The 17,370-nt window shown below is 30.9% G+C and overlaps 2 protein-coding genes across 2 annotated transcripts in view; one reads left to right on the top strand and one right to left on the bottom strand.

Moving 5' to 3' along the window:
- Positions 1 to 11,988, top strand: part of LOC106463336 (calpain-B-like) — a 44,581-nt gene extending 32,593 nt beyond the window's left edge. The window contains exons 12-19 of the mRNA XM_013923359.2: positions 693 to 735; positions 2,063 to 2,198; positions 2,468 to 2,526; positions 4,460 to 4,528; positions 5,049 to 5,127; positions 8,125 to 8,238; positions 9,131 to 9,189; positions 9,773 to 11,988. Of these exons, the coding sequence (XP_013778813.2) occupies positions 693 to 735; positions 2,063 to 2,198; positions 2,468 to 2,526; positions 4,460 to 4,528; positions 5,049 to 5,127; positions 8,125 to 8,238; positions 9,131 to 9,189; positions 9,773 to 9,799 (586 nt within the window). The 3' untranslated portion in view covers positions 9,800 to 11,988. The remainder of the gene's footprint in view (positions 1 to 692; positions 736 to 2,062; positions 2,199 to 2,467; positions 2,527 to 4,459; positions 4,529 to 5,048; positions 5,128 to 8,124; positions 8,239 to 9,130; positions 9,190 to 9,772) is intronic.
- A 76-nt stretch (positions 11,989 to 12,064) lies between these two features.
- Positions 12,065 to 17,370, bottom strand: part of LOC106463335 — a gene marked incomplete at its 5' end in the record, with an annotated part of 28,281 nt that continues 22,975 nt past the window's right edge. The window contains 2 exons of the mRNA XM_013923358.2: positions 12,065 to 13,922; positions 15,448 to 15,577. Of these exons, the coding sequence (XP_013778812.2) occupies positions 13,768 to 13,922; positions 15,448 to 15,577 (285 nt within the window). The remainder of the gene's footprint in view (positions 13,923 to 15,447; positions 15,578 to 17,370) is intronic.

The raw sequence follows: 17,370 nt of genomic DNA, 5'->3' as shown, positions 1-17,370 counted from the left end.
TGTTTTAGTCGATACAGTGTAAGAATCAAAGTTAGAAGTTATTCTCTACTTGTTAATACTAAAGAAAATATATCCTAAGTAGTACGATGTGTCCACTTTCATCTTTATCTATTTCGGAATAATAGGCTCAGCCAGGGTGAAAATGTAACCAAAAAGTGACGGTACTCGTATTTGCATACATCAAAAGGTTTTGCTCATTTGTATAATTTATAATATAGTTTACTAAAAATGAAAAGATACATTTAACACCATTAAAACAATATATATATATATATTAAACAGACAACTAAATTAAATATTTCACAGTTTTAAACCTAACTCAGTCGAAGTTTTTTTTTGTTTTGTTTTTGCTTTCCATTCCGTTGAGGGACGAGAAGACATTATATGCGCTATTATCAGGGATGGGTAACAATCACAGCGCCTCTGCCAGCTAAAAGCGTTATTTGGATATATTTATTGTTATTGGCCAATCATATAGATCACACAGCCAGATGAGACTACCCTATTGGTTTAACAATGATTGACATTGAAACTGCTTAATATATTCTCTTCATCTGTCTGATCACGAGCACACAGTGACGTATGCCAGTCAACATATGAGGATGTATGTACTTCTCTTGAGAACATGGTTTCATGTTTGATGTTTTCACAACTAGGAATTTTCTATTAACATAATTTTAAATGTTTTCCAGTGAATATGATGAAGATGTTGGTCTTAAAACTCCCGATGAAGAGGTGAGTATTTTGTCATTGAAAATCTTAATTGTTCGTGTTCGAAACGTATATAAAATATAGTAAACGAGAGTAAAGGTCTTTCTTAAGTATCTAAAGTAGAATTAGTTAAAGCTTTGTTTGATCAAGTTAAAATGTTAATTGTTTTATGAGGAAAATATTTCAACATTATTCAAGCTGTCGAAGAGTTATGATCAGATTGGTTATGTTAAGGACTATACTCTGGTAATTTTTAAAAATATTTGTTAATAAAAGATATCTAGAATTTGCGATATTTAGCAGCAGAGTAAAGTTTTCCATGCTTAAATTCCGATCTTAACTTTCAATAAATTGCTTATTAAGAATTGTATTAAAAATACAACATTACGCCCCATGCGAAAAATAACCCATTTCTCTAGTGTGTATCATTACTCATTATAAGGATTTTGTACATTCAAAATGAATTTACATTGCTTTTTTTATAATTTGGCAAAGTTTTTACAATTATTAAAAAGACACTGAAATAATGCATGTATATTATACCTGTAACAAACAGTTACGTTAATCTGAACATTTCCAAACCTCAGATAATAGTCTCAGTTTACATTCATTGATAATACGCGTAAAAACAAAACTGGAATGACTATAATATGAATGGATACCGGGATGTAAATATTATTTTATCCGTAAATGTACAAAAAATCTAGTGAAATCTGACACAATGACGAGAAAATTAATCATAGTAAAAATGCATGTTCCATTCACTGTCGAACTTGTGAAATTTGACACAATGATAAGTTCGACAATGAAAGGAACATGGATTTTTACTATGATTAATTTTCTAGTGAAATTTGACACAGTGATAAATTCGACAGTGAACAGATGATGCATTTTTATTAAGATAGAACGACCTAATTCGTAAAAAAAGGTTCCTGACCAATGTTTTTATATATACACTCACTCACATGCATGGTTACGAAAAAAAAAAAATCTTTATTTAAATAAATGATTATCTTCATCTAATATCTTATTTATGAGTTTGCTGAGAAATATTTTGGTTTTATTAAAACATTAGTTATGTAATATAGATTTGAATACGAATTTCCTGTTTCTAAGTCTAATACCAGATAATTAATTTTAAATTGTGCTTAAAAGATGAGTCTATTCTCAGGATTCTTTCGCTGAAATGTTATTTTATATCCAAATAATTATAATACAACTTGCCATAAATCAAATAAACATATAAATTGAAAAGAGTGTGTTTTTTGATATATAACTGTAAAAAAAACAGTTGTTTCTAACGTTTGGAGTTCTAATGTATTTAATTTTATTGAATTATTCTGTATTATAGGTGCAAGTTGAACAGAATGAAGTAGAAGAAAACAAGGACCAACAAATAAAAAATGTCTTTGCTAGCATATCAGGTCAAGATTTAGAAGTTGACTGTTATGAACTTCAAGAAGTACTAAACATTGGTTTAAAGCAAGGTAAGAAAAATCACAAGAATAATACTTATTTATTTATTTCTATAAATTTTCTGTGTTTCTGATTGAAAGTGTTCTACCGTTATATCATTAGTTAAGTATTTAGAATTCGAGTAATATTGAAAAAAAGTTTTTCAATCAAAGCACTTGCTTTTTATCTCAAACTTTCCTAGCAACTTCTCCAAAGTATGTTTGTTTATATATTCAATTCAAGCAATACATATCGGTGATTATTTAGATTATGATCTGACAGTATTTTCTAAATTTTCTAGAGTTTCACATTGATGAGCTTTCGCTGGACGTTTGTCGTAGCATGATTGCCATGATGGATGTATCCTTTATAAACTAAGATATGTTGAGACTGGCTATCTATTTATCCTTACCTGTTTCTACATTTAAGTATCTAGAAATCATTTACAAATTTAAAACAAATTTTCGTTAATCCTGTTCTATGAGTGTGGATGAAGTTGAGAGAATCAACTGAGAAATATAGAAAGTCTTATTTATTTGTACTGTTTTAAACTTAGTAAAGACTTAAATTCCCTAATAGCCAGTTTATTCGACATAGATATTTCGTATTCAGTTGTACAGTTGGTAATATTTGCTTTGCTTCTTGCATTTCATTCAGCATGACCTTCTAAATTTGAAGGTTCCACAATAAATATCCCTGGCATTGTTTTATAAAGGACCTTATTTATCAAACTTATTTATTCGAGGACAAGATAATGACGAATAAAACAACGAACAATTTACCAAACAAATATATCTTGGTTTCCAGCGAAATGCATCTGGAAAAACATGCGCGTTACCTCGTATAGTACCTGAAGTCAGTTACGAGTTATGGCAACAGTTTACTCTAACTCATTCCAAACATTTCTGTTTTTAGCAATCTTATAGTCCCCCATACTTGTCCAAGATCAAAATCAGTCCCGAGACTGCTCAAAACTGTTGGAGCACCTGAGATGCTTATGCATCATAGGCGATTCTTGGGTAGATTTTACCTGGTGGCGTCCATCCCCACTTCGCATAAAAGTCCATAATTTAGAAGTGATAGACTAGACGGAAGGCAGCTAGTCAACAACACGAACGGTGAGGCTGACCGCCACAATATAACACACCCACGGCTGAAAGGGCAAGCATGTTCGGTGATTGGAATAAAACCCTTGTCCCACGGATTGCCAGTCGAACGCCCTAACCACCAGGCATCATAAGACAAGAAAAAAGTTACACTATATTATATCTGTTTAATTTGAATTTCGCACAAAGATACACGAGGGCTATCTGCGCTAGCAGCGCTGTCCCTAATTTAGCAGTGTAAGACTAGAGGGAAGGCGGCTAGTCATCACCACGCCAACTCTTTTACCAACAAATAGTGGGATTCACCGTAAAATTACAACACCGCCACGGCTGAAAGGACGAGCATGTTTGGTGGGATGGGGATTTGAACCCGCGACCCTCAGATTGCGAGTCGAGTGCCCTAACCACCATGCCAGGCCCTTATTATATTAACAAACAAAGTCATACTAATATAAACATTATCTATCAAACTTGGATCAAAAATGTGCTCAACCCACAGATAACGTAAAACAGTAAATTTATTCCATATTAGATTTTAAATGTAAATGATAAAAGTCGGAAATAGAAGAGACATTAAAGTGCCTAAGAATTTATACGAAACATACATTCACATATAATTAACACTAAAGCTTTAGTTATCAGTTTATTCAGCAATGCTTTCAGAGTGTGAAAGTTTCGTTATAAGTATTCATTATACTAAACTACAAACGGTAGTAAATGTTGCTTTCAGGGGTGAAATTCTAAAAAAAAAATATAAATAAATCTGGCTCTCTTGTAATTTTCTAAAATTTCAGCCCCGTTATGTTTGTAAATGTTACAGGGTATTCCAAAAAAGGTATACCGAAATTATATTAAATGTGGTGTTTCACGTGGAGAACATTGATCTTCATTGGTGAACATAAACAACTGATGTGAAATCTGAGGTGATTCGCTCTTTTGAGTGCAAATTGAATAATGATACATGTTAGGGGGTTTATTTTTTTAAGAATATTTATAACAATTAGATATGTCATTTCGGCATACCCTTTTCCAGCCAACCCTTTACTTATTGGTTTAATCCAGGCAGTTCGACTTCAAAAAGACATTTTTTTTAATAACATTAATTGCTATTATTTTTAAGTGTCCTCTTAAAACTTGTACTGGGAATATTGTTATAATATTGATAAATATTCTTTAACTGGTGCCAGGAAGATCGATCAGGAAAACTCAAAATGGAAGAATTTCTTAAGCTCTGGGTTGACATCAGGATGTGGAAGGTTAGAAAGTTTGGAACATAGTACGAAACAAAATGGTTAAACGTTCCACTGCACTGTTGAAACACCAAGTAATGGCCACAAGTAGAACATTACAGTGATAATTTTTTATAATCTGAGCAATAACAGCGTAGTTTGCATAATTAACCTTACTGTGCGATGAAATTTAAAAACAAAACACTTTGGGATTCTTTGTGAGATTAAAGACCAAATTTTATACATTGAATTTTTTTTTGTGTCTATTATAATTTAGTTTTATCTATGAGAACATGTAGCTGTTCTTTCAATTTGCAATCTTGTTATCATATAGATTTGATTTTAAAGTCGCCATTTAGCCGATAGTTGATAAAAAGCCCGAAGCTAGTAGTACTAGTAGGGTTACCGAGAAAACACACTTATTAACCTTCTAAATTTCTAAAAGTAAATTTTCAGAAACACCCTAAGATTAATCTATCATTTCTTTTTTAATGTTATTTGCTTTCGATTGCAACTTTTGAATGTGTATGTATATATGTTTGTATAGAATGCGTTCAAAGTCTATGATAAAGATGAATCAGGATTTCTCAGTACGTTGGAGCTCAGAATGGCTTTGAATTCAGCAGGTGAGTCATGTTTCTCAGACGGTTCTAACTTAAATTTTGTTAAAGTGCATTAGCATGTTATATCTTTTATGAATTGATATTTTTGTTATGGTTTAAAATATATAAGTTGTTTAAAGATCCAAGCATTTACAGATTATTCCTTTTAATAATTAAAAGTCCTAACTTTAGCTTATATATATATTTATGTCATTGTCTGACGTACTGTTTAAAGTATTAGAGTATTCTTATAGCTTTTATTATGTAATAGCTTCTACCGGTAGAGTTGCTAAAAATATCCAATAAAAAGTACAGTTAATAATTATGTGTGGCAGGAAAATCCCAAAACAGCCTTTATGACCAATCTACTTAAGGTCATCAGGTAACCTCTCTTTTAGCGGCGTTTTCGGCCTTTGTCCCAAGAATACCTGAAAGGTTTGTTCTGCTAAGCGATTTACTTAGCACAGAAATGTCACAATTAAAGCTTTATGTACTATACGTATCTCACACGGCCAATGTAGTTATTACTGTTTAAAAAAATTAATGTTATATATTAAATACATGATAAAGAAAGTTAACTTAAAACTGAGAAATATTAAAGAGTTAGGATTTATAAGTAATATAGTAAACATTCAAAATAAGGAGTAACGAAATAAAAGTATTGAAATATTTATGATAAAGTTATTTTTAGTACTTAGATGTTATCACTCTCGGCTTTAAATTTAGCTGTGCTCACGGGCTCTTTTCTTATTTCCATTTGGACACTTAGTAACGTTTATAACTAGAGTGAAACTGATATTAAGCCTAGATGGGATTACAGTTGTATTGAGACACATTACCTGTTGTAATACCCATGAAGAAGCAAAACACCAGGAAGTAGTTCTATGAAATTTAGAGACGTTTATTAGCTTGAAATTCGAGAGACAGTAATTGTTATCAAATTCCAATAATTTATCAAATTTCTTGAAAACAAAATCTACAAGTTATCTGCCACACCTAAAATAAATGAAACCAGTTGAAAAACAATCCACACCAACGTTAACTAGGAAATCCAAATTACAATTTTTATTGCATATGATATCAAAGAAATGTAGACGCTTTCTGTAAAAATGTACACTACTTATTATGGATGTTATTGAAAAATAGAATTACAATAAAGATATTGTATTTATAGTTAAAACCATAATAAAATAATTCTAATAAACCAGTGGTACAAACAAAATGTACTTCAACAAATTGAACCTCTATAAAACAACAAATGTCTTGTTACAGATCACTTGAGAAAGTTAGTGACATGATCAAAGAGCGTTATAGCATTCAACACTGGTAAAATGAAACATCAAATCCCAAAGCACTTATGAGCACATAAATAAAATTTTAAAAGTATCACTTTCGACTGACCCTTTATAGAAGTTATAGCTCAGAAATATTCTAAACTATATGATGTGACATTAATATGTTTGGAAATCCTGCAATATATTGAAACACATCAAACAGAAACCCAAAGAATTTATACTGGAGTCAGGAAGAAGCAGTTCGAATTTAAGGAGAGTTAAAACGTTGGAGAGATGTACCACAATGATATACTCTGTTACTAATATCATATAATTTACATGCAAAGTGTTTGATGGGAAAGGTAATTAGTGACACAGAAGGGATCGAGTGGTAAGTAGAATGGGCTCGGAATGAATGTTGAAAAAACTAAGACAATGGTAATTTCACGATCTGAGAAAGCTCCCAGAATACGCATCAAAGTAAAAGGTAGATTTGGAAGGAGTAAAGGAGTTTACTTACTTAGGGATGAATACCAATAGTGATGACAAGATTAAGAATGGTTAATCAGCAGTTTTTAATTTCAGATAGATGACAAACAAGAAATGATGAAAATACTGCAAAAAAGTTACGTATGGTCTGTGCGTGTCTAGGGACAAGAATCATAGGTGTACGGGTGGTTTTTCAGAGACAGGCTGTACTATTTTTGCCCGAATGAGGTTATGAGTGAGAAAGCTAAAATTTAGGGGACAAGTACCCGATACGGGGCTAATTACCAGGAAACCGTTTAATTTGACCACTCTAAAATACATTTGGTTTTGGTTTAAATTTCGCGCAAAGCTACACGAGGGCCATCTGCACAAGCCGTCCCTAATTTAACAGTGAAAGACTAGAGGGAATGCAGCTAGTCATCACGACCCACCGCCAATTATTGGGCTACACTTTTAACAATGACCGTCACATTACAACGCCATTCACGGCTGAAAGGGCGAGCACGTTTGGTGGGACGGGGATTCGAATGCAGGACCCTTAGATTGCGAGTTGAGCGCTCTAACCACCTGGCCATGCCAGGCCACAAATATATTTGGAACCTTAACATTGCATTATGAATGTTGATTTACGTTATGATGGTGTGAATATCTAATTCTAATTTTGCCCGAATAGCCGTATGTATTGCAAGCTAGGGGAGCTGACCCCCCGTACTCCTATAAACGTGGACCATGTCATTTGGTACAAAGCGACAGTTGGAAATATTTGGAATGTAGTGTTACGGACGAATGATGAAGATCAGTTACACAGGAAAAAAATGAGGGAAGTATTAGAATGAAACGACAAGTGCTGGACAGAAAAGGAACATGCGCTACATTGGATATATAATTAGATCTGAGGGAAGTAAGTTTCGCAGGAAGAAAAGCGAGCGGTAGGCAGAGGACCCACTCAGGTCGATAACCTTAGTGATGGACTGGAGTTGAAAAGCTTAAATTGGGAAAGATGGCGCAGGCAGCAAAAATAAAGAATTGATTCTCAGAGTTTGGAAGGGCACCATGATTGATTAAAATGCTTTCGTGTCGACGTTTTTATGGCATTACTATGCTAACGGTAGTGTTGAACGTTATGTAAACCTGACCAGCACTTGTAGTTTTTAAATGACATTAAAAAGAAAAAATATGAGATTACAGTGTTTAAATTGATTACAAATGCCAGTTCAAGATCAGAGAAAACTTTTATCATTGTTATTTTCATTAATAGGATATCGTGTTAACAGCAACATTTTACGGACCTTGGTCTTAAGATATGGGAAGAAGGAGCAGATGAATTTTGAAGACTTCCTCATGTGCACAGTGAAATTAAAGAGCATGATAGGTAAGAGTCCAGTTCTTTATCGTTAATTATTTAATACTCACTTTTTGAAAATATGGGTTGTTTAACTACCAACATACATAGGAACAATTTAATATTTTAATTTCATCATGATTATGCCTAATATATGCACCGTGTTTTAATTAATCAGATACTTCACTATAATGGCGGCCTTTTTTTTAATTTTTTCCTAATCAAACACGTTATTTCTGATCAGCATATTAATTGATAGTTCAGTAGAAGATTGTTAAAAAATTGTATTATTATTCTCAACTGTTTACTGCTCAGGTGAATATAGAATGTCCATGAAAAATCATTATTTTCGTTTTCTAACTCTTGTTCGATTTATTTATTATGTCCAATTATAATTGTTTTGCAAGATTTTTTGTCATATTTGGTGATTTTGTTTGAAGATGTTCTTTTCTCAGTAGTCACATATTGAGTTTATCGCACTTGTAATTTATCGTTGACCTACTACAAAAATTGAAAATGTAAAACTAATAAAATGACACAAAATAAGTCCTTTTTGTCGTACTTAGCTTAAGTGTAAATTATATTTTAGCATCCACCGTGTCTTCGAATGCCTACTTATTTGTTCTTGAAAGTAATTTACATTTTGTTATATTTCATAATTTCGATATCATTTAACACGAACAGAAAAAAAAATAAAATCTCACCCTTCTTCTCTTGGTTTTCAGACGAAGTTATGGGCTAAAAGCTGGGTCCTCTTTTGTCAGATATGAAGAGGACTCAGCATACAGCCAAAACATCGTTAGAAAATCACTAGGGCTGGCTTGAAAACTCCGTAAAAACTGTTAACATGTTAAATACATTAGGCCAACTTTAAGAAAAAGCTTTTTCTTATGCAACTTTAACCTTTTGTAACTGTTGACAGAATCTTTTCTTGAACGAGATCCAAAACGCATAGGGTGTGCTAAGTTTACTTTAGAAGAGGTAAGTGTATTTAATAAAAATATTTAAACAAACATCAGATTAACAGATGGATTTGTCCAGATATTATAAATAAAAAGTCCTTTCAGATTTTTATGCTATAGAGCATGATTTTGAAATGAGATTTATTAAGTGACATAATATTGCCAATCTAGACGAAGACATCTACTTGTAGTTAAACCTTTTCTTCTATTTATAGTAAATAAATAACTGAAATGTGTATATATATAAATATTATATATTTACATACATATATCACGTTTGGGTTGTACCGTCAATTTATTTGTTTAAAGCAGAATGTTGTATTGTATTGTTGATCTTCGAGTTACCTTTCAAATGATCACTGGGAGGCTGTAACGATGGTTACCATTAAAGAAATACAAGACTGCAGCTTGTACTAATATGTTAAACAGTAGTATGATAATTAAGTTTACATAAACGCAAAAGGAAAATGATGAGAAAAAGTTTAACAATAGGTTTTATGTATGAGTACACTCTTACACAAAAATCCAAATTTGGAGTCTTTTTATATCAAAATATTTATTAATTGATATCAGTCTTATGACAAATATTTCTTTCCTTATAGTGGGTGGAAAAGACGATGTACAGTTAACATCACAATTCAACCAAACTACCACAGGTCTAATGGTGGTTGTAGACAACTTGTGTCTAATTTATACTTTCTGGCACCTCGTTAACTATTCTTTAAGTAAAGAGTAATTCAGATGTTATGCGATTTCTAAAAATAATTTTTGAAGTATTTTCACAGATTTTAATCTTCCACGTTTTTCGTGAGAATTCTATAACCTTATGGTGATCATGATATCTTATGTACATAATTTCTTCCCCTTTTACAGAAAATGTTTATATTCATAGCAGTGAGTATGTCTCTTGTACGTGTATAGTTACTTGGATTAATAACTTGTCCTCAGATTAATTATAAATAAGCTAGCTCCTCCAAAAAGTTAATTTCTTAAATTTTAAGTTCTAGAAGAAATACATGTGATTATATGCATGAAAATGTTTAATTTTGTTCAAAATCAAATCTTACTCTTGAAAATAGTTTGCATACGTTTAAATTCAGACATCTGCTGGTAACTATCGTTAAATGTCGTCACATGGAGATTCTAGTTTACACCACTTGACTTTTCGCCGAAGACACAATTAAAATGTTGGACAGCTAATCTGATTATGACAAACACATTAGCGATTAAGATGAAAATTCACAGCTTGTTTCCTGGATAATCTTAATTCAACGTAGCATTTAAAATCATCCCAACTACTAGACAATATATTTTTGAGTGGTGATGAGTCGAGCTTTATCATTTCCAAAATTTGCAAGGAACATCAATATACGTACATGTAAATAAATAATAAATTTGAAATTAAATAATTCTATGTCAAAATATTGAATTTAAACACTCATTAACAGACTAACTTTTAACGACTATAAAATATACGTTAACTTCACATAACTAAATCAATCTTACTCTATCTTAAAAAATGTTACCTTATCATTTGAAATAAATTCACTTAATAGATTTAGAATGTTGTTTTACAACATACCGAAAATTATAGATAGAATAGTTAATAATCAATATGTGGTATTTTACCTTAAAACCTTTATATGTTGTGTTTTCTAAACGTTTTTTGCAATTAATGAAAACATATTACATACAATAGCTCATAACTTAGAAAAAAAAGAGTAATAACTGTGTTCATTTTAGCAAAAAGTTACACAATAGAGAATCGAACCCTGGATTACAGTTTTGTAAGTCTGCGAACTGGGGGAAAAATAAGATAATGAAAATGAAAGTATATTAAAAAACCAAAACTAGTAATTAGAAGCTTTCTAGCTGTTCAGTACAGTTTGTTAGAAGTTTTGTATTTCATGTTCAGGTTGATAAATTTTGTCATATATATATACATTTGTATTTTCAGAACTTGTGATTTATGTAATAGGCCTACAGGGAATCGAACTTGCTTGCTGTGGCAATAGATCAATACTGTATCAATTACTGTGATTGTAATCTTGCATTTTATCCAAACTTAAGATTCCATGAGCCTTATTTATAGTAACAGAATAAATACATGATGAAAAGTCAAATATAAATTCAGCCTACAAAAAATAACACTGATCTTCTTAAACATTAATGTGTAGGTTTTGAAGAAATAGATATGTTTGACAATTACTTTAATTTAAAAGCATTATACTCAAAATTTTAAAGTAAACTTTGATGCATTCATGCAACCTATCAAAATGCTACATTTAAGATAAATCACAGAGGTAAAATAAAATGGACAAAACTAAACATAAAAAACAAAACTCACATTAATCAGACTATCTTTCAACATAACATTAAATAAAGTACATAGTCATCAGGAGACAGACAATACATTGCATAAATCCTCCAAAAACAAAACCAGAATCAACAGTAAGCATAAAGTAAACTTACAATTTTCAAATAAAAACTGATTTTTCCTCCTTTTTTTATATATTAATAAAATCTAGTTTCACATACCAACTGTTTAAGTAATTTATAAAATCATTTAGGAATGTTTTAGAGAATGATGCTAACAACACTTGATAAAAGAACCAAAGAGAAAAAAATACTACTGCTTTTGAATTATAATAAAAAGAAATTCATATGTGATAAAGAGTACTCTGGATAAATCAGAGAGTATGGTAAATAAATACAGCTGTGTTTTGTTCTTCTTACTTGTTTATAAAACCATTTCTAATTAGCTATTTGTGAGTATTTTTATATTTGTATTTTGGATTAGAAAGATTATATTGTTGAACAAAGTTTTACTGGATTTATCAAATATTGCATATGTTAATAAATGCTTTTGATAATTTACGATGGATAATAAATGATTAAAAATAATAATATGTAATTTTATTATGCACTTAAGTCATCTCAAACATTACTACAGTAGCATCATGAAACATACACATGAAAATAATACACCAAGTGAACAGAAAAACGAAACAAAAACAGTTTAATATTAAGAAAAATAAGAATGGGTTTCATATATATAATATCATAAACATTCTTAGCTTAGGAGATTCTTACAACTATTTTATCCATCAATATGATAAGAACTGGTTTCTAATAATACTAGATTCACTTAATTTGATAAGTGATATCAATCTGGCTGGTTAATAATGAGAAAAGGCTTCAGAGGGTAAGTCCTTATTGTCATTTTGGATCTCAAATTTACAACAGTAAGTAGATCTAGCTATATATTTAAGTAATGTTCTGCTATTTTGTCGTTTTTAATATTACTAAAATACATGAAATGTGCTACAAAAATGCAGAACATGGAGAATATGTATCCATAGATTACTTATCTTTTATAAACACTTTCAAGAAAAGACCGATAACATACTTTTGTTCACAAAAACTATACTATTTTGTTGCTAAAAACATTATTTTACACAAGTTTTTAGACATTCATCAGGCTTTAAACCGACAAGTCACATAAATTCCTAATATACACATATGTAGGTCAGAAACAACTGGTACAAAGTCTTTTTAACTGTTTACACTCACATACAGTGTTTATTAGTTTCATAAAATGGAATTATCTAGTTCACGTGTTGCATAAGGAAGAAAAAGCTAATAACTATAACTGTTTTACATTCAGAGTTACTTATTTCTACAAGTTTATTACTGGCTGACACAAACATCCTTTTTGGGTCACGTCTACTAATCAAAATATGAACATTTTCTACAAAATTACACATCAGTACGTGAGCATGTAAGAATGTAAAATTAATAAAAATTAGTATAGTGTTTATAAAAACAGAAGATTAAAAACATAACTACTTTCTTTGATTACATCACTTTGCAGCTATTATAGTATAGTGTTTATAAAACCAGAAGATTAAAAACATAACTACTTTCTTTGATTACATTACTCTGCAGCTATTATATTATAGTGTTTGTAAAAACAGAAGGTTAAAAACATAACTACTTTCTTTGATTACATCACTTTGCAGCTATTATATTATAGTGTTTATAAAAACAGAAGATTAAAAACATAACTACTTTCTTTGATTACATCACTTTGCAGCTATTATAAACGAGATTCAAACTCCTAGATTATAATGACATTTTCTTACATAAAACAAATTTATAAAATTCAATACTTTTCCATGTTTGAATATTAATATTATTTCACATTAATAATTCCACCGTAAACCAAGCTATATAAAAACTGATTTAATTACAGATGATAAATATTCAGAACAAGTAATAAACCCAAGATTATGTTAAAATATAGACAGGTGCTTTCTAGGCATAGCAACAGCTAAATCCCACAAATTAAACATCCTGAAAAATATAGTTTATGAACCCACTCTGCATTTTAATTATAATAGATTTTAAGAATCTTCCTATGCTAGAGTGAATTATATCTCTTGAAACAAGGCTAGTTTCTTTAAGGATGGAATAATGTATATATAAACTTATGCATGCTGCTTTTTAAACTCCATAAGCTACACATCATATTCACTGTGTAACTCTGACGGTGGTAAAAAATATATCTAAGCATTTCCTTTGAGGTACAATATATTCAGAGATTCATAATAAGGAGTACAATCATTAGAAGTGTTACATTCAAAGGAGACCAGGCAGGATGCCATATACCACTATGCAGTATCGTCACCTGTTCTGCAATTTCTCTGTACGGGTCACTACCATCATCGAAATACATTGGACAGTTGTCATCTAGGAGGAGAGGTAACAAGAATTAGGCTTAATAATCTTATATGCACGTCTACAGAAGTATAATAAAGCTACAAAATGTATCGATTTTAACTTTTTACTTAACACTATTTTACAAGATATGGAAGGTATGCAATTCTGAACAGATGGTTTTGTTTAAGCACTTTCGTTTTATGATACTAAAGGAAATTATTCAAATGCAGCTACTAATATCTAATATTCTAGAATTTTCAAACAGATGATAAGTGAATATGTTCAGCCAATGGCATCACTGATATATTTTTTTATTATTAAATTTTGATTAACTGCATAAATTTTCTGGGGTGCAAAAATATGCTAGTTCAGTTAAGAATGTTAAAAGTGTAGGGTCAGAATTTAAAAATATCAATACCCAAATTAAGGGAGTTACTAGTAAGATAATATGTTCACGACTCTAGTTAAACAAATAACCTGATCAAATATGTTGGAAACATAGGAGAAAAACTTTGGCAATTTATTTTGTTCGATAGTAGAAATTCCATTTATTTATGTTGTTTGAATCACTCAGGCTTATTTCTTTATAAGTATGTGAGTTGTAAGTAAATTACTTAACAATGGAACCAAGATTTTAAAATAAAACAAGCTAGTAGAAATTCCATTTATTTATGTTGTTTGAATCACTCAGGTTTATTTCTTTATAAGTATGTGAGTTGTAAGTAAATTACTTAACAATGGAACCAAGATTTTAAAATAAAAACAAGCTTGAAAAACAGCACCTGAGATGTCCTAACAATGGTGTGAGAAATCATAAATGAAAAGTTAAAGAACGGAACCATAAATTTAGGAAGTTGATGGAAAAGGAGGGGGAAAATAAGTTGAATTATAAAATCAAGAACTTGAAGGACACTAAGTAAATAGCAAATACACTATAAAAGTTTAGACAATATAAGTATGCGTATTTAACTACTGAAGTTAATCAGATTTTTGAGAGAATTATTCAGTTTGAACTTAATAGAATTGTGATTACATATTATGTACTGTAGACGAAGTGTCTAAGTCAATGAGTACAAACACAAGTCTTTGAACCTTCACATAAGCAAGATATTAGTGATGTGAGAATGAAAGTAAGCACTGGCTGATATTGTTTTTATTTTAACATAAAGTATATACAGAGAAGAAATGACACTTCAACAAGTTGTTCTGCTGATGGCTTGTTACAACTGAATTTATCAAAAAGCTTAATTTCTCAATAAAATGCTATCTCTCAATCGTAAAAAAAATAAATTACTGGAAACTACTACAAAATGTTATGAAAAGTAAAATAAAAAAGGCTATTTAAAGATCAAAGAAACAATTTTTTAAATAAATTATTTGACACATACACACATATATATATATATATATACACACACACATATATATATAAAACTGTTGCAAATGATACAGAAAACATGTTTTTAATTATTGTATCATGCTTTTCACCAAACACATGTTATGCAAAGTATTTTTTGAAAACACAAAATAAAATTAAAGTCCTCAGTCAACTTACGTTCTCGCTCATACTCCACCATTGATAGGGCCACTTGAGCCCCTTCATATGATGTAGAACTTCCTACTCTCTGTCTAATGTGGCAAAAAGCCCCCACAGAATATGACATGAGGATGCGATTCAAATACTGCTCGTTGGTAAACCTAATTAAAATAGGAAATACTAATATGTATATATATATATATATATATGTTATTTAGGAAAACAAAAATTAAAAAAGAGAATACATTTTACACAGCATATCCAAATCTTAGATGGAATCTATTTAAATGTAAATTTGTGGAGAAAAAAACAAATACAGTAACAATACAGCAGCGACAATGCAGTTCTAGTCATATTGATAAACAACAGTTTCTATATAACCTGGTACAAGAAACAAGCACCAACAAAATGGATTATCTTAACAATAGTTTTCACATAACCTGGTACAAGAAACAAGCACCAACAGAATGGACTATCTTTGTGCTGTGTAAAGAAGTGTGCAGAATGATCCATGTTAAACAAACACTACTGTTCTGTGACAGGAACAAGTGAGCTCCAATACCATGAAAAAGTATCTTCATAGCATCAGCTACAATGACAGAGTAGCCATATGGGAACCACTCCTCACTCCAGACAATGTTATATGTTGACAGCAGAGGGCACCACAACTGCGATGATAAGAAACCCTCTTGCCTTTTGGGATATTAATTTTTCCTGAGAAGTCCAGATTTTCATAATTTTCAGAAAGTTGATGCAACTAGAATTAGTGACTATTCTCCAAGGAATTTTTGTTGAACAGTTTGTAAGTCATGACACAATACGGCAGTATCCTCCAAGGAAGTTTTGTTGAACAGTTTGCAAGTCATGACACAATATGGCAGTATCCTCCAATGAAGTTTTGTTGAACAGTTTGCAAGTTATGACACAATATGGCAGTATCCTCCAATGAAGTTTTGTTGAACAGTTTGCAAGTTATGACACAATATGGCAGTATTCTCCAAGGAAGTTTTGTTGAATAGTTGGCAAGTCATGACACAATATGGCAGTATTCTCCAAGGAAGTTTTGTTGAACAGTTTGCAAGTCATGACACAATATGGCAGTATTCTCCAAGGAAGTTTTGTTGAACAGTTTGCAAGTCATGACAGAATATGGCAGTATTTCTGTTAAAGTATGAGTGCCATTTCGATAACTGGATAATAAGAGGCGGTTGGGTGTCAGGAGTATGGATATCATATCACCCCAAAACTGGGAAAACAATTTTTCCTTTTATTCTTTGCCTGTTGAACAAGGAAATATTTTCCTCACACCATTCACTCTATTGCTAGAAAAACACTCCAAGTAGATTTCTAGGGAACAACACAAGTTCCTGAAAATTCTGAACTGTGGTAGTCTAGCATATGTACACGAACATTTAAAATTACATACCTCTGAACCTCAAACCAAAACTATAAATATGCAAATATATACATAATTCACAAAACTACAATCATACATACGTATAAAGTAACAAATGTATTTGAATTAATGCAATGAGAGTTTTTACTTTTACAGCAGAAACCCAGTAAAATTTGACTGCCAGCTCTAAGAAGAATGTATAACAATGAAAATTGCTAAAAGCTTTAAACAATTTTACACATAAAAAGTCTGGAACAACAGGTGATTTGTAGCCTTTCATAATTTCAGATATGTGACTGATTATGTCACTGTCGAAGCACAAGAAGGTCGAGTTAATCCAAACTTGTTTTGAATTACAAGGACAGCAAGTGGAACACATTCTGTAAAATTAATTGCAATGCCTATGATTACAGACTTTTTGGACACCCTGTATATATATATATATTAGGCCAACATTAATGAAAAACCATGACTTCTTTACTCCCACTGGCCCAGGTTTCAGATCTTGTAAATAATAGATAAAGATGTTTCTGCTTTAAATATTT

Source organism: Limulus polyphemus, unplaced genomic scaffold (genome assembly GCF_000517525.1).
Source record: "Limulus polyphemus unplaced genomic scaffold, Limulus_polyphemus-2.1.2 Scaffold1381, whole genome shotgun sequence".
NCBI classification, from domain to species: domain Eukaryota; kingdom Metazoa; phylum Arthropoda; class Merostomata; order Xiphosura; family Limulidae; genus Limulus; species Limulus polyphemus.
This window is presented reverse-complemented; position numbering and strand designations above follow the sequence as displayed.